This window comes from Zonotrichia leucophrys, chromosome 4, assembly GCF_028769735.1.
Source record: "Zonotrichia leucophrys gambelii isolate GWCS_2022_RI chromosome 4, RI_Zleu_2.0, whole genome shotgun sequence".
Lineage (NCBI taxonomy): Eukaryota > Metazoa > Chordata > Aves > Passeriformes > Passerellidae > Zonotrichia > Zonotrichia leucophrys.
In genome coordinates, this window is record NC_088173.1 from 21,509,077 (window position 1) to 21,535,689 (window position 26,613).

The 26,613-nt window shown below is 34.6% G+C and overlaps 1 protein-coding gene across 2 annotated transcripts in view; it reads left to right on the forward strand.

Annotated features, from left to right (window-relative positions):
- The window catches only part of FSTL5 (follistatin like 5), a 272,462-nt gene that overhangs the window by 242,361 nt on the left and 3,488 nt on the right, over positions 1 to 26,613 (forward strand). For both annotated transcript variants that reach the window (XM_064710753.1, XM_064710754.1), the window contains 2 exons: positions 1,599 to 1,706; positions 3,253 to 3,377. In XM_064710753.1, coding sequence (XP_064566823.1) covers positions 1,599 to 1,706; positions 3,253 to 3,377 — 233 coding nt within the window. The remainder of the gene's footprint in view (positions 1 to 1,598; positions 1,707 to 3,252; positions 3,378 to 26,613) is intronic.

A 26,613-nucleotide genomic window follows, 5' to 3' on the forward strand; every position in this document is an offset into this window, starting at 1 on the left:
TGTTGTATCTTTAGAGATATATATAGAAGGAAAATTTTTGACTTATCCAGGTATCATTCTAAAGTCACGGGAAGCATTTGCTTTCATTTTTAAATTCTTGAAAGCAGGAATTGTGCAGTATTGCATAGCAGCACACCGCTAAGTGGGATGACTTAGAGGCTGAAGTAGACAGAGTCATCGTCCTTCATTCCTCAGCGCGCTGCTGGCAGATCAGCCTGGTCAGCTGGAGACAGCTGTGAAAGTCTGCTTCTGAGATGCTCAGCTCCTTTTTGCTGCTGGCTTCCCTCTGGGGAGCTGTGCTGCCTGTGCCTGACCCTGCAGCACCTCCTTCTGCTCCTCCTGGCCGTGCCACGACCCCGGCTCTGAGCGCAGCCGGCAGTCCTCTGGCAGAGCCATGTGTGGGTCAGACCTTTGGCTGGGGAAGCCAAAAGCAAATTTGACATGCTTTGACAAATTAGCTATACAGCAGTTCAAGTATTATTTTAAACAACTTGTTTTCTAGCATGTAGCAGAAAGAAGTTATCAAACATAAATGACCTTTTTCGAGGGGTAACTTGTGATTTTAAATGAGCCAGTGAGCAACCTGGCTTCATTTTCCATTTTCAAAAGGAAAAACAAATTCTGCTTAGATGAAGTGGTCGCTTGCAACACCTCAGGAGTACAGTTAAGTATCATCAGCAGTCTCAGCCAGCCATTAGTGCATTATCTTGAGGATCTACATCATTAGTTTAAATTAGGTTCACTTAATTAGCCAGCTGGTACTCTCCTTGACACACTGATAAACAAGCTGTGCTTTACAGTTCCATAATGGTAAGACTAAAAAACAATTTCCACCTATTTTTTCCTTCTTAAATGATGAAAATAAAAAAGTAATCCCCCCCTTGTTTAGCCTATGTATGACATCTCTTAATCGACTACACTGTTCTCCCATTTAATACCTCTGAATCCCTCACTTTTTGTAACAAAGGAAGTTTAGAGCTCAGCTGTTTAACAGGTTCATGGTCTCCAGTGACAGTGCTTAAAGTTGTAGGGAAACCACTTCAGTTCTGATAATAGGTTCTATGACAAGTAGCAACTGTAATTGGAAAACATATGAAAACAATCCTTCCTACTTCAACAAAATATACACATTTTAACAGATCAGAAGTTTGGGTGCAGCAACATCATGTTGATTTTTTACAGTAACATCTTCCTTTAATTCCAGTATGTGGCTTGCGAATACTCTTCCCTTTTTAACCATTTTTCAGTAAATGATGTAGTTTTTCAACCAATGTATGTAAAGTGAGAGTGATGGCAGGGAAGGAAGACAAATAGTTTTGTACTTGATTAAAAACCTTTTTTTTCAACATCTTAAAGGCTTCAGTATTATGTAGATTTGATACCAAGTGTTAGAGTACATAATAAATAAAAAACACGTTTTCAGGAATTCAGTAACTCTGAATTAATCAGAGGGCTGTTTCAAGAATTGACAACATAATTCCTAAATACAGTCTGAAAGAATCTGAAAATGTATATCTACTCATCGTTTTCATTCAAGTATATATATTATGTTTCCTTTGAAAATGTGACAAAGGATTTCTTTTTTTGTTCTATTTCAGGCAGTGAGCACAGATCCTGTTCCAGTAAAGCTACACTATGATAAATCACATGATCAAGTCTGGGTGCTGAGCTGGGGAAACATGGAAAAGAATTCACCAACTTTGCAGGTGAGGTGATCACAATGATTGTGTGTAAGGAAATGCAGACAGGTTGAACCTTTGTGTAATTGCAATGTGTTGCATATTTTCCTTTAGACTGTTACCATGACCCCAGCAAGGACAGAGAAATTATTTTAGGTAACCAGAAAACAAGCCAAACAACTGACCTCACCAAAAAGTTAATCATTATTTTCAAGACCCTTAGTCTGAAGTGGCAGTGGCAAATTGATAGAAGGATAAGGAATGCAGCTGAAAACAGCAGCCTGTTCTGTACTGCCAGTCTTTTGAGAGCAAACTGTTGCTGTTCATGATATTTTTGTCCCTAATTAGAGGATAAACTGGACTTTAGACATACTTCCTTTTCATTAAAGTCTTATTGACGTTCTGGACATGTCAAGCTCTGTCTTTATTGGGTTTTTTTCACGTGAAAGATATTAAAAATCTTGATTTTTCCCATGCTTTGAAGCAGTGACAAACCTAGGACAGTCGTTAAAGCAACATCTCAGTACTTACTTTTCTACTTTTTTATTAATTTCTGTTCCTTAGTTATAGCAAACCCCTGAGGCTATGATGATCAGCCTTATATCATAACTTAAAAATTCATTTTGCTTCTAATTTGTTTTCCTTTTCTTCAGAAGTTCATTAAATTTTTGTGTATTTGATATATACTTATATATAAGAAAAAGAATAAAAGAAATTTTAAAAGCAAAATTAGTAACATTTGAAATCACCTTTTCAACACCTACAGACCCTTAATAACTTTGAGTGTGCAAGGTAATCTGTGGAAGTTTAGTAACCATTCCTCCCCAGTGGTTACTCCTCCCTGACTGATAAATGAGTCAGTCTTATTATATTTTAAAGTGGCTGATCATCCTCGCCCTCATTTTTAATTACAGTATAGATAGTAGATTGTCTTCTTTTCTAAAAAAAAGAAAAATCCACTCTTAAATGCATATATGTGAAAAGCATAGTGGCTATTATATGGAATTGTCTTTTACTCACGCATAAACATTTGCTTCAGAGAAGGTCCAAGATTTTGGGATTTGAATGAAATTGGTTCATAACAATTTAAGGAGTATTTAAACTCAGTTCAGCTTGCTTTTCTGAAATATGTCTGTGCTAAGTTGAATTATCTCATGATTGATGAGAATTGGGAGTATGCATAGCCATATGTTCCAGTGGATTTGTTGATAGCATCTTTTCACTCTGGCTGAAGTGCTTAAAAATTTAATCTCACTCTAAGATCTAGTGTAAGTAAAAAGATAAACAAAACCCTTAGTTTAAGCTAAGAACTGTAAAGGGCTTTAGTAATGTAAATTTATAAATATGGATTCAGGATTGATTAAAAAAAATGAAGGGGAAAAACAAGTATGAAGACTAAGTGTTTCAGTATGTAATAGTTCTCTGAAATCTGTAATTATTTGCACTCCTTTTCTTGGTAACGTGGAAAAGACAACACAAGAGAATACAGAGGCAATACTGTATTTATTACTTTGGATTGAGATTTGATTTTTAAAGAATGCTTGTCTAGTTAATGCTGATGTTATTTGTGCAGGTGATAACCCAAGCCAGTGGGAGTGTTTCCCATCACACCATCCATACCCAGCCCGTGGGGAAGCAGTTTGACAGAGTGGATGACTTTTTCATTCCAGCCACAACCCTTCTCATTACCCACGTGCGGTAAGTCTGTCTGAATGTGGGGGATGTTGGGCTGTCTTTGTGCTCATCCCAAGAACAGGTTCTGGCTGTGACAGAACTGAACAATTTCATCAGCTGGAGTTTAAAAGACATATGGAACACAGAAAGAGAGGCTGAGGAAAACAGGACAACACTTAACACAGGCATAAAGCAGAACTCTCCCCAAGACCTCTTAGAGGAAAATCTATTTTTCTTCCTCAAAATACACTAGTAAGAGTGTGATATATAATTTTCTTCCCATGATTTTTTTTTCTGTAACATTTCTACCTCTAGGTATTGAATCATTCTGCAATCTAGGATTTTTTCATCTGAGTATTGCATTAATGTGTATTAGTAGTTTGTATGTTTAGAACTTCTAAGTTTTTTTGCAATCTGATGTAAACCATTTTGCCTCATAACAGCTCTGCCAACAATTATCCATTATTTATTCTAATATGCCAATTTTCTGTAGGAATATCTTCATTAGACAATCTTGACTATCATCATTCTGTTCTAGCAAAATTCTCAAATTAAAGGTGTAAATAGGCATCTCCATTAAAAAAGATAAAATTTCTGATGGTAGTGAGTGCTATTCTTTTAAATGTGAAAGCATGCAATTTAGGATGATTTTACAGTTGATTTTAGAATTCACTCTGCATGTGCCTGGGAAGAATCTAGTCTTCTGTATCAAGGAACATTTGGCTTCTTCTAAAGACATTGTTGATGAGAAATATTTTTTTTTATTTCCTACAAAACTCTAAACTAACAAGTTAGCAATCAGCCTTATTCAATTTAAAAAGAAATTATAGATAGATGTATAGATTAATATATCTGAATAATAAATTGACTCTAAGTGCCATAATTGCTATATTTCTTGAACTGAGTAGGCAAATTCCTGTTGTGTCCCTGAAGTAATCTGCAGTCCTCACATTCAGCCTTAGAAAAACATTAAATATTTCTGCAGTATTTGGAACAGATATGTGTTGTGAGGACAAAAGTTACTGTTTCATAAACTAGCAGGTACTAGAGGTACTGCCCAAACAGAACTGACATTAAGATACTTTAATGTTCAAGTAAATAGGAAAATAAAACCATGCATAGGGATAAACATCATACTAGGAGGGGAATCAGGACTGAGAAAAGAAAAATAGGGCCAGTCCAAAGCTAGTGTTGGGTTTGCCTCATCTAACTCAAACCATTTTAGGTTGATATTTTGCCCAAATAGGTCAAGTAGGCTTTTCCTGCTTTGCCTGTTACTTTCAGCTGCTGAGTAATTTCACATCTCCTGTATGCAACTCAACAGAAAATAGAATGAAAGAATAAAAGAAAACACAGAAGAATGAAAAAGGGATATGAAATCCATTGAACACTGAAATAATAAAATCTGATAAGTGCCTGCAGATATATAGTAAATATGTACATCAATTCAGGCCTAGTAAAGTTTTTTTGTTTGTTTGTTGTTTGTTTTTTGGTTGGGTTTTTTTGTTTGTTTTCCTTTTCTTTAATATTTATATGCCAGATAAAATTACCAAGATTGCCAAAATGCCAAAAGAAAATTCCTGGTATGGCAAAAAAGACTGCAGTAGTTTGTCCACTGCTAAACCCATAGATTTGGAGGCTTTAATGAACAAAATCAATCTGGTTTTATCAAATAATGAGCTCAAGGGAAATGCTATTAATTCTGAGTGCCTTTTCTAAAAAGAAAATTTAAAAAACACTATGTAGACAAATACAGTGCTTTTCTTTCAATGTATGCTTCAAGAGCTGTTTATGTTAATCAGTTGTTGAAGAATTTGTCTCCCGTAACATCTGGCCTGCAAATACCTTGCTTTTTTTGTTTAAATTAGAATGCAATATATGAACATTGTTACAGGAAAGATTTAAAATTAACTGTATTCATCAAATTAGTAGTGATGTAGAAAATCCCAGTCTATTAAAGGTAATGTGACCAGTCAACAAAAAAACCCCACTCAATCACAGCATGTGTTTCTTAAGGCTGTTAGGCAGCAAACATAAAGCTTGAGTTTATTATTCTTGGGAGTGTATAACAACCAGGGGAGCAATTTATGAGTGTGAATTGCAAAAAAACAGCTAAGAGGGAAATAAGCCCACTGGCTAAGTTGGCTGGTGTAGTTGATTGCCCAAGGGCCCTATTTACTCTTTGTCAGAAATCAGCTCCCTTTGGCCATGCAACACCAGCCCCTTTCAGAAAAATGAAAACTTTCTGTATCTAGGTGTATTTGTCACTTGTAACCTAACAGTTTGAATGATGAGGCAGAGGACAGTATACCAAATTAGCATCTAGAACTAAACACACTGTCCAAATAAAGGCAATTCTAAGAAAAAAAACCACCACATATCACTTAAAAGAATTAAATAAGTCTCCTAACAGCTAGCACAAACCATCTAATACCATCTGCAGTTTATTGCTATCTACAGCATATTCTGTTCAATAGTTTGGCTTGTTAACAGGAGCAGAAGTAAAGGCAAATAATTTAAAGCCATAGTGAGTCATTATTTTTTAAATTTTTAATAATAGCTAAAGTGGTAATTGCTACTAGTATGTGTATAAGTATTTAAAACTTGTTGAAAAATGATTTATTTAAGTGGTGGAACTATACTTCTGGTTTACCTAGGTCAATTATTTTTATATATGAAAATCCAAATGGGCTGCTCATTATTAGAAAAGAAAATTTTACACATTTTATTGCTATTTTAGGCAGCAGATAATTTAGGACACACTGCCTCCAGATCAGACATTTGAAGAGATATCATAAATTTTGGTTTCAGGTAAACAGTAATTCATTTCAAGGGAAAAAAATTGTTTTCCCATATTTTTCCTACCACTGACTGAGGTAATTTTTTCTTGCACTTATCACACAGCAGGAGTCAGGGAAATAACCTTTTGGTTGTTTGGTTTATAACCAACAGGCATAACATTCATTCATGCTCTGAACAACTGTGATGCACCATCAAAACTTCAACTGACCACACTAATTAGGCATGAGCCAATAGAAGTAGAGGAAGAATAGATGAATTTATTGTCTTTAAACTTCATTTTATAATTGGTGGATAGTTGATATATGTACAGAAGAGGACAAGAAAAGAAACTTTATCATTTTGTGGAGAAAAATTTGATAGGTTCAGTTCACCTGTTAGTTATGCCATGTTAGGAAGGTATCTTCCTCTCTTTTATGTTCCAGTAATACTATTTCCTTCCACTTAACCACCATTAGGAATCAAACAATGTTTGACTGTTGTCTCTGTAATCCTTTTGTAGCTGCATTTTTAAAGATACATATATGTGTGTGTGTGTTTGTATATATATATTTATAAAGAAAAGAAAATATGTTTTCGTTTTAGTGAAACTGTACTAATTACTGTCCTAATAATGTCTAGAGCAGCCCCACTGATGTTTCCAGATAGCAAGTTCATGGTTCTACAGAGAGTCTCAGTTGCAAACAGATGTGGTTGACATCCCATTATAGAGCTGACTTAATTTTAGATTTTCCTGTCTGATTTTTTGACAAGACTAGTTTACCTACTGACTCTAAGGGAAGAATTGCAGCATGCCTTTGAGCATTCCTTCATGATGGAAATAAATGTCCTCCTTTTTCTCACTAAGCAAGCTCAGAGTGTAGAGAAAGTCAGTTTCCCATGAGTTTTCATTACTTTCTTGTGCCAGCTGGTTGTAGTGCAATGCTCAACAGATCTTAATGTTAGAAAAAGAGGTTATGACACAAAACAGTAAAACTTATTGTTAGAAAGAACAGTGGAAGAAGTTTGTTCAGTCTTGCAGTTGGAAATCTAAAGATTTCAAAGGGAAGAAATTATATATTTATCTTGCCTATCTTGAAAAAAAGCCCATCCTGCTGTTATCATTGGCTGTGCACTCACTGTCAATATACTTTGAATTATACCAAGAGAATGAATGTAAAGCACTGATTTTCATGCACACTTTCATGCCCATATTTTCAGTACACACAGCTTGAAAAAGTCTCCCCTTCCCCTCAGTTCTGTTTTAAAATTACCAAACACGAGGGCCACAAAAGTAGGTAGGATGTGATCTATTAAGCTGTAATAAATAGTACAAATGCCAAGGTGTTTTTCTTCAGCTTTTTCTGAAGACTTTTCACTCTGTAGATGCACCTTATAAGAATTGAATATATTTTTTCAATATTTGCCCTTATACATTTAATAGGAAGAAATTTTTATTCAGCGAGCTATTTCTGTTCCAAAGCAATTCAGGACAACCAATGATCTTGTCCTTAATTGTCTGCTAATACCACTCCTTATCATAAAAATAGGCTTTTGCAATTAGTATGTGGGATGGTTGCAGAAAGATGACTTGTACAATACTTATGAAAATATATTCTTGGAAGCCTAAGGAGCAAAAGAGCTGATTATTTGAGCTCCAGTGTTCATAAATCGAAGTGAACAAAAGATAATTGGAATAAATTAAGGTCTTTCACTATTGCAAAATGTTTCAAAAGCAGTATTAAATGAACTCACTGTAATGGAGTAACTCCAAGTTTTTAGATATTTTAATCTTTGAGCAGTGTTTTAAATGTCATACTGTTACCTGACCTAAGAAGTGGAAGAATGAACAATCAACTCGCTGGTGAGATGGCTCAGGCTCTGAATAGAGTTAACACATTCCGTTTGAGTTTTTTCTCTCTTTTATGCCTCTGTTGTGTACGGTAATAGGGGAAGCAGTCTTTCTAAAATAACACTTATTCATTTGCACAAAACAATCAGAAAACTGAGCTTTTCTTTAAGAGGTAATTGGAATGTGCTGCCAATGCATTCCTGTGAACCTTCTTAAATGAAACCCATGTGGAGAAGTGAGTCAGTACATTCACATTTCATTCCAGAGTTTAAGCCCCTACAGAGGTGTGAAGTAGCTGACAGGGTGTGAGAGCATTTTCGCTGTTTCTATGCAAATAATCAAACAGAAGATATTATTTCTGTTGCAAAAATCCTACATAATCAGAAAAAGCTTTCTACTCAGTAGTTTCTGAGCGAAACAACAGAAGCAGTACGATGCTAAGTCAGCTGTAAATGAAACATTAACAAAAAATTATAATTAATATAGGGGTTGAATTTTTCACATAGTATGATTTAGTGTGAAGATAAGGGACAATTTAATATTTTACAAATTCAGTTAACAATGCACATTAGAAATTTTGAGACAGTTCTTAGTCATCAAGCTATAAGCCTATAATGATACAAGGAAAATAGGCAAAGAGCTTGAAATCTTGAGGAAACTGAGACAGCTCAGTAGTACCAGGGCAAGAAAAGAAAATCCAGAAAATATCCTGCAATTTCTGATAAGGATTTTGGAATCTGGCAATGAATCCTCCATGGTGGCACAGCACACAAAGTAGCAATAGGGGTTCACTCTGCAGCCTCCTACTGTGTGTCTTAGGGAGAGACTCATGCTAAATGGAAACCTTGTGGTCATTTTTTCCCCTCTTCTCATATTTGCCCCCCACAAAAGAAGGACCTTTCCAGTCCATAAATATGTTGCTTTTGAAAAATAGGGTTTTTTGGGGGAAAGATAGAGATGAGACAGCAAAAAGTCTTTTTCTCTATCTGTTTTTGGCTTTAAATAGTGGATTTTAGAGCATCTTTGTTCCAGAGGGAATGTAAAGAATGAAAGATTGAGAGATTCAGCTCAGACAGTTTTATAGCATTGAAACTTACTTTGTCCAACTACCACCAGTGGCAACAACAACAACTATTAAAATAAGTGACTTTTTAGAAATGTGAAGTCCTCTTAAGTACATCAAACTTATATTCTCTACTTTAGTCCTTCTCTGTTCACATGTTCCCACCCAAAAATTTCATAAATGTAGTCACTACTTATCTCTAAACTAAGAAAATCTCAGTCCTTTAGGTGATTACAAGGTATACCAAGTGCCCAAATTTACATCTGCATCCTCTTTTAGCTCCATTCCTATGCTCTAACTGACAAGGGCCATTGTTTGCAGGCTTTGAAATGTGCTAGGCAGTACAGATTCCCAACAGGGTCTGTGGGAAAACACCTACAGAAATCATGAAGGTGAAGATAGATAATTGCCATCATTCCACAAGTCCAGTTAAGATTTGCTGTCACTGAAATGATGTACAGAGATGTACATAATGTTTTTGAGGCCAGGAGATTTTGGAATTCCGGAAAAAAAATATTTTCAAAATATTTTTAAAGTTCATTTTCATCTCAGTGCTATGAAATTTAATAAATAATTAATTGCACTTTTAAATGTAGCCAATATCAAACTATTTTAATATTTTTATTTTGTGTGACTGCTTCTATCATTGCAAAAAAAAAAAGGTATGCACACGTAGACACACACATATGTATAAGGAATCCATCTGGAAAACTCTCTTGTTTGTGGAATAACCTGTGGCCCTTTTCCCCCATCAGCTGACAGTTCAATACTGCTTGACCAATTTATTTAACTTATGGTCCAAATCTTTTCCTCTTAGTTATCTTGAGTCAAACTTCACTAAGCTCTTGAACGACAAATTCCAGCTCTCAGCAGAAAAAAATATAATATAAAAACCATTTCCACTTCAGTGTGAGAATTCCCTTCAAATGTTACCTGAAACATGAGATTGCAGCCAGCTTTGGGGCACCATAAAACAACATTAGTCAAAAAACCCCCAAACAAACAAAGAATCCTATTGTTCTACTTGACCTTCCCCATTAGCTCAGAAAGTGCCTGGAACCTTAAGTAAGACGAGTCAGCTGCAATGAAGCAAAAGGTAGTTTTGCTAAATTGTAATTTTTTTTTTTTATTTTTCACACAGTAGGGTTTCTTCTCTTTTGCATGTGTAGAAGTCATTAGAGGAATATTTACCTTTGGAAAAAATACCATCTTCCATCTGATATAAAGGATATAAAGGAATATATATGATATATATATATTAATATATATAAGTGGACAAACTATTGGTAAGAATAAATTTTGTACCTGTGTCCTAGAACCTCCCTGCTTTTAAAAATTCAGCATCAGCCAGTACCAGTATGTAACATGAAGCATTGTAATATTTTAAAACAGAATCAACTATGAGAAGAAACTAATCCCTTGCAATTATGGCGCGTAATTTGTTGTACCCAGTGGATAGAAGTTATCTTAGTGCTGCCTTAATTACTTGTTGGTTTACAAAAAATGCCCCAAATTACAAAGACTCATTTATTAGCTTGGGGGTAATCTTAAAGTGATGCAATCAACCAGGTTTTCATTGTTGTTGTTTTTTTGGGGTTTTTTTTATGTTTGTAAAGAAACAACCAGAACAAAATTATTTTCTAAAATTTTGCTGGGCCTGGCTTGGATGGAGCTAATTTCCTTGATAGCAGCAAGAATTGTGCTGTAGTCTAGATCTGTGACAACTACCTAGTAGAAGTGTGATTGGAAATTTTCATTTGTTCAGTTCTATTTTTGAACATTTAGAATAGATTTTTGCGAACTGTGTTTAATAGCTGTCCTATTTGTTTTGTTACAAGCCTATTTTAGATGGATTTAAATCATATGAATCAGACTGTAAGGAAACTTCCAAATCTACACAAATAGATTATTTTTGTCTTCCTTCCATGGGTCCTCTGCTGTCAGCATTAACATCTTATAGTGAATAAAACACCCAACTTCCATCTTAACAGAGCCACTTGAACCAGCTCCCACCTCCTGTACAATCTACAAATTAGAACACAGAAATCTGCCCTGATGTGCCTGATCATTTTTGCCATGATAATCTTACATTTTTAAATCAAATGTTATCTCTGATGCTTCTATGTGCAAAAAAATAATATTTTATCATTTTTTTTAAAAACAACAATTATGGGCTTTTTTTGTTGGTGGTTTTTCTTTTGTTTATTTTGTTTCTGTTTCGTGTTCTTTTGTTTTTTTTTGTTGTTGTTGCATGTAATATTTTCTTATTTGGGTCCCTAATAGAAACTAAAAGGAGAGAAAGGATTTGTTGTAAAGTTCAGTATTTGTTCTTGAGAATATTCACATATCCCCAGCTTTAACAGTATGTGAACTTCATGTTTAAAATGAAGAAAAAGATCTATTGAAACTGTTTTGCTGTATGTTATTTATCACCTTTGTAGTCCTTTTCTCTACCTCATTATTCCTTCTGTACTGATGCTGACTATTTCTTTTGACATCTATAAATTTGACCAGTCCATATGGCATCTGCCCACCTTGGTGTTACCACATTTTCTGAAGTGCCAGATTGTCTTAGTCCTATCCTACCTTATACTGATATTTAGGAGCATCTTTAGAATGCCTTCTGTTTGCTGTGTCTGTATTGCTAACCATTTCTTTGACTTTTATTGCTTTAAAAATGATTGGGGTTTTTTTATTAAATTTCTAGCTCTCTTTCCCCAGAAAGTATGAGACAGAAAAATGCATTTGCTGCCAACACTAAAAATAGATTTTTGCTGTGTGGGTTCCTTTATGATATAACATGAACAGTTTCATATATTCCTGGATACTAAAAATGTAGAAAGTAAGTTACTTCCCTTTGTCCTAAAATTTCTTGGACTATTTCTTGTCATCATTGGACAAGAATTTGCAATAATTTGAAAACTCATTGCAATACACATCTTGCAAGCGCTCCCCCAGGGAGACCTCAAACAATTCATAGACACCTGCATCACAAAAAATCAGAGTTTATTCCTGAGCTGTGCAAATGTGCACTAAAGGTCAGAAGTCCTGGGCTTTGTGCAGTGTGTTAAAAGAAATCATCTCTTCTCACAAGAAGTGCTTGCAAGCACTTACTTGATTTCGCCAGCAGAGTTACAGAAGGCAGCTTGCATAGACTTTCTCCAAATAAATGCTTAAAAGATTGTATCATTTTTGGTTTTTCCACCCTAGTGAAAAGTATCCCAATAAGAGGGAGGATTTTGTTGATGACACTTACAATGTCATTTACTTCAGCTCAGCAGCATTAAATTTGTTGTGCTCATTTTTTAATCCAGAGTCCATTGTATTAAATATGATGTAGGATAAACTCAGAAGATGAAAGCTTACTAATGCATAAAATTATCTATTTTATAATATTATCTTCTATCTCTGTTACATATTGTCTAGTAATGGGGTTTTTTTGTATTCAATCTCAGAGCACAAAGCTTAATTTGAGATCTCTTTATTCTAAGAACATAACACTTGTCAGGATTCCTTCAAGCCCTTATGAAATATTTCTCCCCATCTGTCTTGCATGGCTGTCTTGAAGTCCTTGATATCCTTATTTTTCAAAATAATGGTCAGTTTGGGCTGGGAGAGTAAAAGAAAGAGAGAAAAAAATATGTTTCACCATCAAATATGTTTGACCATCATTGACTGTGGAGTCTTTGACATTTAATTTAATCCTCTCTACACTGAGCTCCCTCACTAAGAATGGAAATAGAGACACCATATTCATTTCTGTGAAGTATATAAAAAGCAATATCAAAAAATAATAAAATCTTCAGAACAGATCTATGAATATCAATCTCTGCAATCTCGGAATACTTGCTATAAAGACCACTTTGAGATCTCTCAGGTGATATTCAGCACTTGTTATCCCCTTTGTGTGGGACAGCAGGTTACTTTTGGGGTTTTTTTCCTTTTGCCCCTAGCCCTTGCAATGTCCTTTTCTATTATATTTCAATACACTTGAGGATCTAATCAGGAATTTTTTCATTACTAAGACTGTCTGCTCCCACAGATCTAAAAAATTTCATTTAATACTACTTACAAGTGAATATTAAGTTCCAAATTAATCTATGAAAACCTGTATTTATTTTTATCAGTATTATTAAACAAACTTATGATTTTTGATTGATTAGATCTCTGCTGCCATCTATTTTTATCATAAAAGGTATTGCTTAATGCACATAATAATAATAATGATTTTAATGAAAGCAAGTTATATCTGGCTATTAGTTTTCCTCTTTCATCCCATATACACTGTAAATTTCAAAGGTTGCCTGTTATTAAATAGATATTTTTTTCTTTCTGGTTGGAGAAGTATAGATGAGATTTTTAATGTGTAATTCTATAAGAACACAAACATTCATGTTTGTGTTTTGAAACCTGAAGTTTTCAAAACCCAGAACTTCTTCCCAAGCAGAAGTATAATGCTTCAATATTTTCAGAAAACTAGACCTGCAAACAAATTCTGTTCTTTATACAACAGAAATTATAGTGATGATCTTGTTTTACTCTAAAATGGATCATTTTCCATAAGAGTGGCCCCACAGGTTTATGTTCTGTGGGTTTTATTTTTTTTTCCCATTTCTAAGCACAGAATATTGGGAGGCTTTAAACAAAATTTTTATTCAGTCAGGATAAGTACATAATAGTTTGGGTGTTTTTTTCTTTGAACAAAATTATTTGAGTTAGAAGATTTCTCTTTTGTACAAAAATATTTCTCTTTGCTTCTTGTATGGATAATTTTGACTGTAGCTTATTTAGTTCTCTTCTGTTGTATTTGCTTTCTGTTTTGAGAACACAATTTTCCTGAAGTGGTTGATTTCAGATTTTAAAAAAGTATATAGTCTTCATAAGGGTAATCTCTTGGGGTAGACCAAAACCAGAAAGGATAGAGGTCATCAGATTTTATATTATCCTTCTCTTCCTCCTCATCTTCTAGTCTGTCCATCTGCCTGAAGGGAAGAATTCCTAAAATTCTTACATTTCTTAAAATTTTATGTTAATATATTCTTTCCAATAAATGAAAAATAAAATTTATCCTCATTTTTAGGAAAAAAAGTCCTAAAGGTTTTCTCTATTTCGTCTTCTTAAAAAATGCATAGATATTTCCTCTTTTATACTGACTGCAGCTGGAGTGGTAAGCAATATATATGGCTTGTCTAAAAGAAGAAAATAGCGTAGAGGAACTCAGGTTTTTAATTTGCCAACTGCTGGCAGCTCCACACTTGCATCTTGCTTGGCTATGTGTGCATGGAAGAGGCAAAGTAAGTTGCTCTACCTGAAGGAAGAGGGAAAAAAATAATAACACCTTGCAAATTTAAAGAAGCAGTGTCAGAAATCCCATGACTTTGGCACTTTTCTAGTACAGACCTTCTTTAAGTCCTGCATTGGGTTTCTTCTTCATGCTTTATTTTTCTCTTGTGACCTTTGCTTTAGAGTGCTTTGCACAATAACCCAGTATGCATTTCACAGTATCATGAAGACAATAAATATTGGTGAGACAGTTTGGACCTAACTCTGCTATAGTTAATGCAAGTAGCTGTGCCTCTGTGGGCTTTAATTTCTTCCTGTGTTACCCATTCTTTAGGATGGGAAAAATTGTGTAGCATAGTACTGTTGCCTTGCACAGCTTTTTTATTTCCTGTCCACAGAAACACTTTAAAAATCACTGTTCATAAACCAGGAAATTTCCTGAACTTTTAAAATCAGTACATATAGCATGGTTACTAGCCACATTCTGTTATATTTAATTTTCTTGAAAAATGTTAGTTATCTTTTGTGAATTCATTGTCTGAAGTGGATTCCATCTCGATGTTTTGCAGTGGTGTTAGCGCTCTCAGAGTATTCCAAGTACTTCAGTAGTGTCATGAAAACAGTTCACTGAGATATTGTGATAAACAAAGTCGCTCTTGGAAAATTCATACATAAGATTTGCACACAGTTCCTAGAGCTCCACAAAACCCTAAGACAAAAATGAAAGGCAGACTGAAGAGGTTCTCTTTGTATGTTAGATGACTCTCTAGCCTTGAAAGAGTACTGAAGTTGATTGTTATGGCTGGCAAATTATACTTTTTGTGGAAAGAAAAGTGATAGTTTTCTGTTAAAGCTGTGCTTCGAGAGAGGTGAAAATCATCTTCAGAGATTCCTGAAGATTCTGGGAGCGACATCTGTTTCTAGGGCTGTTTTGCATGGAGATTTATATAACATTCTTTTCTCTATGCAGGCACTTTCAGCAGTGCTAGCTATTCCTCGAATCAGTTGTTTGAATTTCTGACCTCAAAGGCAACCTTTAATAGCCCCTACTGCTGTATGATACCTGAACTTGTTATAAGGGCTTGGAGAAACAGACAATCACATTTCATGTGTAATTCTAGCTCTTAGTCACATTGTGATGTAATGCCAGTCATTTAAGCTTCAATTGCCCAAATATGTGCAAAGTTTTATGAGGCTATATTTGGATATTATGTTTTCATGCTGAGAGGATGCTTATGGTGAGTGTGAGGTCCGGATTGTAGGCACCTAGATTTAGATGTGAAAATGGAGTATATCTGTGGGTGTAAGCTGTCTGTCTCCTGCAATGGTTATTGGAGATTTAGTCTATACACGCAGTGTATAAACAGTATTTCTCACTCCCCTATGGGCCTCTGGTACTGGTTATTTTAAAAAAATTCTTTGGACTTTGTTGACTGCGTGGTTAGATTTCTGCTGGCAAAAAATAGCAGCTTAGATTTTCAGCTCATATTTAGAAATACATAGTTGTGCATAAAAATGTAGGTGTCCTCAGAAGAGGAATGCCACCTGTGGATAATTATTTTTGCACTAAGGAGTTGTGGTGAGGCTGTACATTTGTAATGGCAATTCTTGATCCTCCTTATTGATGATTGATATGATGGAAGAGGAGTAGAGCAGCTGTGCTTGATTAGAACTGAAGAAATTGGTTTTTTCTTGTTTATTTCAAAGCAATAAGGGTATAAATATAAACAAATTGATATGTTTATGTACTCTGGAAGAGATACAGTTAAGACTTTTTTATTTTCTGGCTCATATATCAATTTTTAATAAACTGATGAAACAAACAGATTATAAAAAATACAGCACTTAAACTGGTCATTGTGGCAGACCACTGATTTTGCACATAGGCTTAAGCTAAACAGCACTTTCTTTTTAAATTTCCAAGTGTATTACTTGAAATCCTTATCAGAACCACCCAGAACTCAACTCTGTGTGGCTTGAGATCTAGCGCTGCTGTCCTAAATGATATATGATACTAATATGTAGACATTCAACTCTCCAGTTCATCAACTGAAAATGAAAGCATTTATGTTTAATCCTAAGAAGAGAGAGAGCATGCTTATCCCTTGAGAGGAAAAGTCGCTTTCAAGGATTCTACTACTTGATGTCAATCAGCATCAGTGGGGTCTTTATCGGAAAATTTGGAAGATACTGGATTGTGCAGAGAGTTGCTGTGAAAGTGTTTGGAACCTTAGGACAGAGGCCCAGAATATGTGAGGCAAAAATTATTTTTACTTTTCCATTCTTATCTTAGAAGAAAAAACAGTGAAAGGAGGGGTGCCTTAGTATGTGGTTTTCTTCCTATACTTCAACTGCAAGCTGATATTATACCTGTATATATATATTAATATAGATATATATAGATATATATATACTCATATGCATGTTTATGTTTTGTAACATACTCTTTTTATATCAAATAATACATACCTCCATTAAAACTCTGCAGTAAGTATACCACAGGTATGAGAGAGTAATATTTCATACAATTTCAGCACTGGTGTGGGGTTTTCCCCCTGTTATCCCTCCCTCTGTCCCATAGGATTTGGATGACAGAAGGAGGATCCAAAGAGGAATCCACAGTTGCTTAAGGATGCTTTTGCTACACACCTGTTAACAGTCATAACAAAGTGGCAGCAGAATCCTTGCCAGTGTGAAATACACCAACTCACAGGATGAGTGTTTGCCCTGTGACTGTATCAAATGAATTCAGAAAAGGCTTGACAGTAAACAACCTCCTTGTGCAATGGCTATGTATTTTGGTTTGTAAACAAAGTCAACTCTTCTCAGATATGCAGAGAGATATTAAAATGTGGTGGTGCTGAAGTTCAGGCAACAAGTCGTGATCTTGTGGAATAAGTTTCTTATTAAGCCTTTTCTCAGTAATAGCAAATAGGAAAGAAACTTACTTAGGTACTAGAGTGATGGAGAGTTGTGCACATAAATGTGACATTCTGTAACCAGGAAACCTCCCACAGAACTGGGTGAGTCACTAAAGACTTCAGCCACATTTCTGTTTTGCAGGTTTGTTTACCAAGACATAGCACATTCTACCAATGATACTTCTGCAATACATTTTCTAATTCATTTATTGAAATCTGCTTTCTTGTTATAGAACAAACCCACAAAATCCAGAGCAGGAAGCTGCACGCATTTTAAATTGTTTAATGACATTCAAAGCATTTTTGGTATAGCTATAAGGAACATTGACATAACAGATATATAAGAACAGTGAGATATTTGAGAGGAAAAAGATGTTTTGTTCATTCCTGAAAAGCAAACTACTCTTCTTGAGCTTTGCCACAGTCAATGCTACTTAGGCTGATAAGACTTGATAAAGAAGTTAAGAGAAATTTTATGTAAAATCATCATTACTTGTTCTAAACCATAATAAACCATTTTTCTACATTAACAAAGGTTTGTTTTTCTTGTTTGAAAACCCCACACCCTAAAGAATAGTGATTGAATAATTTATTTTGAGCAGTGAAAGGGAGCCAGCTATATAAATCCTGTGAAATGATAATCTGCGCTTTCACATTTTCTCATAAGTGAAAGCTGCATAGCATGTAAGGAAAATCTGGTTTTTTACCTTTTATACCTGTTACAAACAACAGAACTTAAGGTGATGGGAATTTTGCAGGTAAAAAACTGAAAATTAGGTATGAAAAGAGAGAGGATGTGAAAATACTTGTAAAAAACTGGTATTATGACATTTATGTGTCATAATAATACCTAGTAAAGTTTCTAAAAATGATGCTTTTAATATATGAATTTAACTTTGGTGCCTCATAAGTTACTTCTCAGTGATGAGCAAGTTCTTGTGAGCACGTTATTCCAAAGAAAGATCTGATAAAAGATTTCCCTCACTCTGAGACATTTGATAATCTGACGAGAGCAAGAGAGAGGACTAATTTTGGTAGAGCAATAATCTGATTTGCTATAGGGATTACTTTGGTAGCTTGGCAATGAGAGTCTTCAAGTTGTTTTTCAGGAAATATAAGATAGGGGCAATTATGATAATTACTTTGGGAAAAGAATGACAGAGTTCCTGGGTTTACTGTTCTCTTTTTTCTGTGTGTGTTACAGGCTTGTAGGTTCATAAAATGTGGAGCAAAATCCCATATTTAAAATACCTTTTAAATGCTTTAAAATACTTTAAAAATATGGTCTTGACTTTATTTTTTTTGTGAGATGAAAGTGGAACTGATAATCTATAGTGTTATTAACTTTGTCGCTGTAATTATGTAGCTTTAAATATGTGAGCATGGTTTTTCATTTTTAAAAATAAGGCAATAAGGCAAGCATCCATATGATCTGCATTTTTTTTTAAATTGCATTTTGAAATTACCATGTTTTAGGATACTCTTCCCATCTCTTTGAAGTTGGTTGGAAAAGTATATTCGAGTTACCTCAGTTTCCCTTTCTCTGGGTTCTGTAAAACTCATTATGGAAAACTAATGACTCCCTGTGGCGAGCTGTCCCCAGCCTGCAGCTGGGCTCCCACTTAGCAGGAGCAGCAGCTACTTTGGTAGAAGTTTAGTTGTTGAACACAATATTACATGGTACGGAATGTCCCTGGGGTAGCCCGCTGTGTCACCTCCCAACCTTATCCAAACCTGCAGACTACCCATGGGAAAGGCAGAGTAAGAATCAGGGAAGGCCTTGGTGCTGTGCCAGCAGTGCTGAACAATAACTAAAACATTGGTGAGTTGTCAACACTTTTGTTCATAAATTTAAAACGCAGCATGCAGGTTGGTATAATAAAAATTAATAAAAATTAACTCCATCTCAGCCAAATCCAGTATTCTACTCTTACAAGAAACTGCTATAGAGTTGCTAAGTATAATTAGCCCTAATTTGTTTAAAGTTTTGTCACAACATATGGTCAAAAATCTTGAAAATCTGGGATTAAAATCGTTGTTGTTTATTCATATGGAGTAAGGGAAGAAAGAAACAGTCACAGATTTCACAGTTCTAGCATTTACTCCAATTGGAGTGATATGCCCACAGGCTGCAGCTCCCACTTGTATTAGCTGTACAATAAATTATTAGAAATCTAAAGATTTGCTCTCATACCTGGCAGGTTTAAGTTACGCATGATTCCAGTATGCACTGTGAGAAACCTTTATATGATGATATTGTGCATTATTTGACTGGCTAGAAGAGACATAAGGGTTGAATTTGTCATAAATATTAATCAGAGATTAATGAGCAGTGGGAGGTCTCTACAGACTAAGCTATATGAGAGGAAATTTTGAATTGAATATTTCATCAACTATATGTAAAACATGCTAGAAAAGTGAAGGTGTTCTCAACTAATCCTTGCTGTTTTCCAACAGCCTAATCATAAAACCAGAGCTAAATGAGCAGAGGTGACAGACACAATTTAATGACATGATTATAAGGGGCTGTATTTTTTTTTAATCCTTTTAGGTAGCCAAGTGCTTTGGAAAGTTACAATGTTATGGCTACTTTGGGGATTGGGTTCCAGCTCTTTAGAACATGGAGTAGTAGTGCAGACTTCTTTACTCAGATTTGATAGCTTTCCTTTACTCAGAATGGAAAGAGAAATCTTGGGATAGTCAAAGCTCAGCACATGCACTTACAGATTTGGTTTGCAGAGATCTCATACAAAAGTCTCACTAATATAAATTTTGTGAAATGTCCCTATTTTGCTGGTGCTGTAGATAACACTGGAGGATGATGTTTTCTTACCCCATTTTATTACATACAGCTTTTTTGCATCTCCCAATCTATTTACCTGTGCAATCCAAAACTATCATCTTATTGACTTGCAATATTTTTTCTTTCAAATTTGGTAAGTACTATTTTTTTTTAAATAGTTGTTCTTGTCTCCTTCATCAGAAAGATGAGATCCAATCTAGCAATGGAAGCAGAGTTAATAATCTGACACTGCTATGCTGAGATGGTTCATAATGCCACAGAGAAGGGAAGAGAGATTCATCTGTTACTTAGAAGGCAGCAATTAGGCTATGGAGAGTTGACTGAAATTTGTTTGCAACTGATCTTTGCTGTGTGTAAACAGGTAACTGTTCTGAAGCAGGTCTCTGTGGTCTAACACCATTTCCTCAGCCTATCCACCATGATCTTGCACAGTTAGATCAATAAACCTCAAAAGAATGACCATGCAGCCTTAGAACATCTTTCACCCCGCTATATAGCTTTTATAGTTGTAATAGTACAAGCCATTCATAAACCTTCTGAATTTGGAGATCAATGTGTTGTCAAGGACGATGCTCATTTTTAAAATATACATGTGTATGAAAGATTGTAATTGTAATATTATTAGTAACTCATGTGAATTTCACAATTACTTAAGGTCAGACACAGTGTAAGACAAGTTTTAAAAAACCGCTGTTTTCTATACAGTGGATGGAAAAGTGGCGTCACAACCTTAGGTCTGCAGAAGGGCAGATTCCTCTGCATTTTACTTGTGTGTGTCTCTGTGAGCTAAGGGATTGTGTCCAATCGCAGTCATTTCATGAGATTTAAAGCACTTGGTTGCTTCTTTTCAGGCATTGGAATAAAGCAAAAAAAATTGTGTTTCATATATCCATCAGCTAGAAAAGGCCGTGAGAACATTTTCTCTGTCTTCTGCATGTACTTTAGGTGTTAAACATTTCAAATAGTCATTCAGCGATTCAGATAATGAATCTGATATTTTTAAGCTACATCTATTTATCCAAGTAGATGATAGTATAATCTTCACCTAGAGAGTCCCACCACCAAAAATTCATCATGTCCATTGTAGTTGGTTGCAATGGTATATTGTTCCCATTGTTAGGAAAAATTACCTATTCCCAATTTAAAGTTTTCTATTTTCAGTATGAAACCATTTTTATATTGGACTCAGACTCTTGCATAAAACCATTGTCTCTATTCCTCAAATAATTTTGAAGTTTTTCCTTGCCCCTAATTTTTTTTATTCCTTTTCAAAAGGGCAGAAATGAGGAAAAAAACCCATAAAGCATTCTTAGTTTAGTCTCCCCAGTGTAGAATACAGGTGTGTTGAAGTGAGTATGTTGTACTATTCTTACCTCTTTTTTGGTATAACCTTAAGGACTTTACAGAGACTTATGGGCCTTGGTTTTATTTTTGACTAATTAGACTCATATTTCATATTGATTTGCATGTCTGCTTTGAGCACTAAATCCTTTTATAGCTGCTACTTTTTATGATATTGTTCTGTGTTCATGTCGTACATTCCTCATTCACACATGAAGCTGCTCAACTTTACACTTGGCCACCTTTGAACACATTTTGCTTGAATGAGCAACTGACTATATTGATTTTACTGTCATTATTTACAACCTTAGTGTCATGGGCATTCATAGACATTTACATCCAAATCATCTGTGAAAATTTTATGAAGTATCAGCTTTTGTACCAAGAAGTTTCCTGTAGAATGATGATTCTGTATTGACAACTACATTTTATTACAGATAAATTATTTTTCTTTCAGGTGTGAGTTTTTATTCCAAGAAAGCTATGCCCTCCTTATAGTCAGTTACCTTCAGAAAGTTTTCTAATAAAAAAATTAAATTAGGTTTGTCTGACAAAGTTAATTTTTTCATAAACCCATGTTGACTGTGTTATATTCATGATTTTCTGTAACTCATTCTCATATCATCTATTTTATTATTTCCCTTGGATATGCATCAAGCTGTTCAGCTTAGCTGGGATACCTGACTTCATCTTATGAATATTTCAACAATCTTTTTTTTTCAGACTTTCCAAATTTTCCTGTTATTCTGAGATTTATTAAAATGCTAAGAGCTAGTCAACTCTTTCAAAATTATGAGGAACAAATTGTCTAACCTGACAGATATATATCCCTATAAAAAATCAGTTTATCACCTTCCTCATTTGCCAGTGGCTTGTAAAGTACTTTCTCGTCTTAGATAACAAAAGTATATTTTCTCTCCTTTTTTTCTTTCTGTTGGGTTTGCATTTTTTTAAACCATACCACACATGAAATTCTTAGCTTTTCTTATCAGTTTTCTTCACTTCCCCTTTTCCCTTCTGTACCTTCCCTCCAGACCTTCATTACTTTTTCCATCCTTACGCCTCTGCCTGGCAATTCTCAGAGACTGAGGATCAGCCTCACAAACCTCACAGGCACAGGAACCTCTCTCGATTTGTTCAGCTTCTCAAAACTCCAGCCACACAGCTCTCGCTGAGACAGGCAGACAAACATATGAAACACACAGCTTGCAAAATCCTTTCACACCCAAGAAGACTGGCAGCTTTAAATTATTCCAATCCCCCCCATCTTTTTATCTGTATTGTTGGTCTGTTAGGGTATTTGCATCCCTGTCCAGCTTTACTGAATTTTAATTGGAGCACTGAAACGTTGCAGGCAGTATGACAGCCAAGAAAGAATTGTTTAAACAGTAGTATTGATGAAATCCTGTTAGTTCTAATAAATTGCTTTTGGCAGCTATACTCCTGGTTTTGGGAAGGGTAGATCCTTCATGAAATTTTACCAACTTCTCTCCCAGCCAGGTCCAAAGTTCTGTCTATTTTTAGCAATCAAAAACATTATTTTGATGGAGTGATTTTGTATGCTCTTATTCAAAATTATATATTTTTATATGTTTTCTTCTCACATCTGTCTCTCTAATACCTCAGTTGCAATAGTAACCTGTAGCATGATAGGTTAGAAAGCATGCTGGCCCTTAGATAACCTATATTTTCACCTGGACTATGCCAATGGATTATTATATAGCCTTAGGCCCGTCATTCCGCTTTCTTTACCCTCTGTATTATCTGTACAGTGCTTTGAAGTCAGTAACTATAAACTGCTATATATGTTCTATACATTATTCTGCTCACATAACTGATCTCTCAGGGTATGCAGCTCCAGAAACATTACACTGTGGGCTAATTTTACATCTGTGTCCAAAGCAGTGACTTTTTAAAGTTTGAACTAGAAAACATTATAAAGCAAAAAGTCTTTTGCATGTTAATGTTACAAGAAAATGGAGTTATATTTTATCAGGGCTAGAGAAGACAGTTCTCTAAGGAAGGATGGAGAGCCTATCTACCAAACCTTTGTTTCCAATTCAGAAGTAAATAGAATGCAATGAATAGCATGGGTAGCTGTAAATAATTGTGAGTTGAAAATAAACAATCACTGAAAAAAATGCATTAAACTGCTCTTTGCACACTTTATAAGTAAGATACATTGTAAACAGGCATTCAGGTATAACTGATTATCAGAATACATATGGTTAGCTGCTGTAGCATATACAATCAAGTTCCTTAATAGCTCCAAAGCAAGGAACAATAAATTTCTCAAGTGCAATAAAAATAAAACATCAGATAAAGTGGGTAAAATGTTGAAGCCAGTTTCTATAATTTTCAGTTAAACTCAATTACTAAAGCTGAAGCCACTGTTTACATCCCAGGAAGACTGTCCACAGTACTGTAAACTTTTTACTTGTGGCATTTTGAACTGTAAACTGAATATTACTAGGAGATAGATAAAGCTATAAAAGAAACTAGTACCCTTATGTTATCAGCTGGTTTGTTTTAAAATGTGTTTGTTGACTAAGTCTGGAGCTCTGGAGACCCTTGCTGTGGATAAGCATAATTTTTATTAAGTCTGTTTGTGCTAGTGGGCAGGTTTACATCAACATTCTTCTGTGGCTCGTAAGTTATTTCATTCACCCTAACCAGGTTAGTCAACAAAAAGCCTTGAAAGGATCCTAATTATTCCACAGTAGCTAAATTTATCCTAATGACATGCATTGGGGAGTGCTTATGCAAACCTTTTGAGTTTAGGGGATTTGTGTGAGACTAGGTAATGGGAAGCTGGAGTACAGCCCAGTGGCAGTGTCCTCTGTGGGCAGGGCTAGATGCCCAATGTGAGTCTTTCCACATGTGCAGTTGATGCTACCCCTAGGGAAGGTAGACAAGACCATTTTTTTAACCTTAGACAACACATTCACATTTGGTAATCAAAGATTTTATGTAACCTGTCACTATAGGACACAAAATAAAACAATGCGGACACACAGCTCTCTAAGGTAAAAACAAGGGAAGTTTTATTTCTGACTCTAACATGTATAGATTTCCAAAAGTGACAGTGGACTGGAGGGTGACAGTGCCACCTCTCCAATGACACTGGACAAACTAATAGTCTATCAAATTTCTTTTCCTTCATGAAAGAATGCAAAACAATAAGTTATTTACATAAAGTGCGTGAGAAAGTTTGTTACAAGAATGTAAACATCACAAGGCTTAGAAAAACTTAAAAAAACAGGGTGACATGTAACCAAAGTAAACATGGGTTAAGTGTCCCTGTGGTTCAAAAACATACATTCTGGGAATAATATCTGAGAAACAAAGATTAGTAACTTATATATTCCTCTTGAAATCAATAACATTTGGATGCAAAAAAAATCACATAAATTGATCATTAACACTGCTTAATCAAATAATCATAAGCAAGGCAGATTTCTTTGAATCAAATTGATTTAAATACTTCATTTTAATCACAATTTAAATCAGCAAGTAAGATTTGCTGATTTAGATAATTGATGATAATCTTGTCTTGCATTTGTATTTTAGAAGAAGGTAATTTTTATGACCTGGAATAATCTTTGGAAAAAAATGAATTGTCAAGCAGCACGAAAATTTCTCCTTCTTGCATGATATATGATAAATGCAAAAAATTTTTTTTAAAATATATCTATTTAGATTTTCAAATTTTTTTAGGTTTTTACCAGTTTAAAACATATCTATTTAGATTTTTAAATTTGTTTTGTGGTGGAAAATGGTTAAAAATTCATTTGGGTATTTAAAAAGATTACCTTTTTTTTAAAAAGAACACTTATGTTTTCTGTCATGCAGGATAGAAACTAAAGTGCAACTTAAAACATGCAGTCAAATTTTAAGTCTTTTTCCTGAATTAAATAAAGGTACCATGAAATGTGATGGACAGATATATAGAATAAAATGTATCAAATATATTAAAATGTTGAATGACTGATTTTTTTTTACAGAAGAGAATTTGTTACTATTTTAATACAGTTTCCGAAAACAACAGGTCTAATATTAAAAAGCATTTATAGATTTAGTCATGTAGATGATGACTGCTGTATTTTCAACATCACAGTAAGGATTTGGTCACTGTTCATGCGTATTGGAAAATTTCACTTGGATATATGTCTGTACCTATGTAAGCTAAAAACAACTCAGTGAGAGCCTTTTCTTTCACTTTTAAAAAAGATTTCCTGATTTTTCCCATGACTATATATTGGTATGCTGAAAGAGAAAAATAATGTTTTTAAAGACAAGGTCAGCTTGCCAGTCTAAAAAAAAAATGTACTCTGTGTTTGCAACTGAAATTGAGATCAAAAGTAGTTAAAGCAAAAACTCTCTGCACTGTGTTCTCTTATTAAAATAGATTAAATAATATTATAAGAGCTTAAAATTAAGTTATTCAGTCATAATGTCATCACATTGACCTTAAAATTAGGTATTTTCCCTTTATCTTCTGGTGAATACTGATGTTCCTGGATAGTTCACTGATTGTTGCTTTACATTGTTATGTAAAAACACAATCAATAAGCCAATTCCATTGTCCTTTTGTAAGCACTGCTCATGTGTCTAACACTGGTTATTAAACACGGAGATGTGAAATGCCAGTGTTGTTACCTATTTAACCTTTTCTATTACAGGATGATTTTGTCCATAATACAGCATAGGTCTCTTTCTTATAGCTGAAAAATACTTACAATTAATAATGAAACCAGGAATCAGTGAGTTAATGGCTGCCCAAAAAGATTAACAGATATTATGTTGCCAAAAAATCTAAAAATCAAATTCTGCCTGATGATCCTTTTCTTTTCTCTGTGACAGAACAGCAGACATCATGACTAGAAAAATAACAGTATCTTGAGTAAATGATCTGGACATAACTTCCAAAAAAGCTCACTCACACTTTCCTAACCAAGATGATTTAATTCATAATTAAAGACAAAATTGATCTTATAATCAGATCAAATTGTAATTGTGGACAGTGTGATTCACACTGAGCCTTTTGGGCAGGATTTGCACTAGATGAAATCCTAAGGTCCCTAACAGTTGAAATAGTTCTTTAGTTCTGTGCTTTTATGATACTGAAGCAGTATGCAAGCATTTTTGAAGGTGGAACTAAAATTAAAAGTTTTCTTACATCAGTTCAGTAGAAAGTACAAATGTAATTCACCCTACCT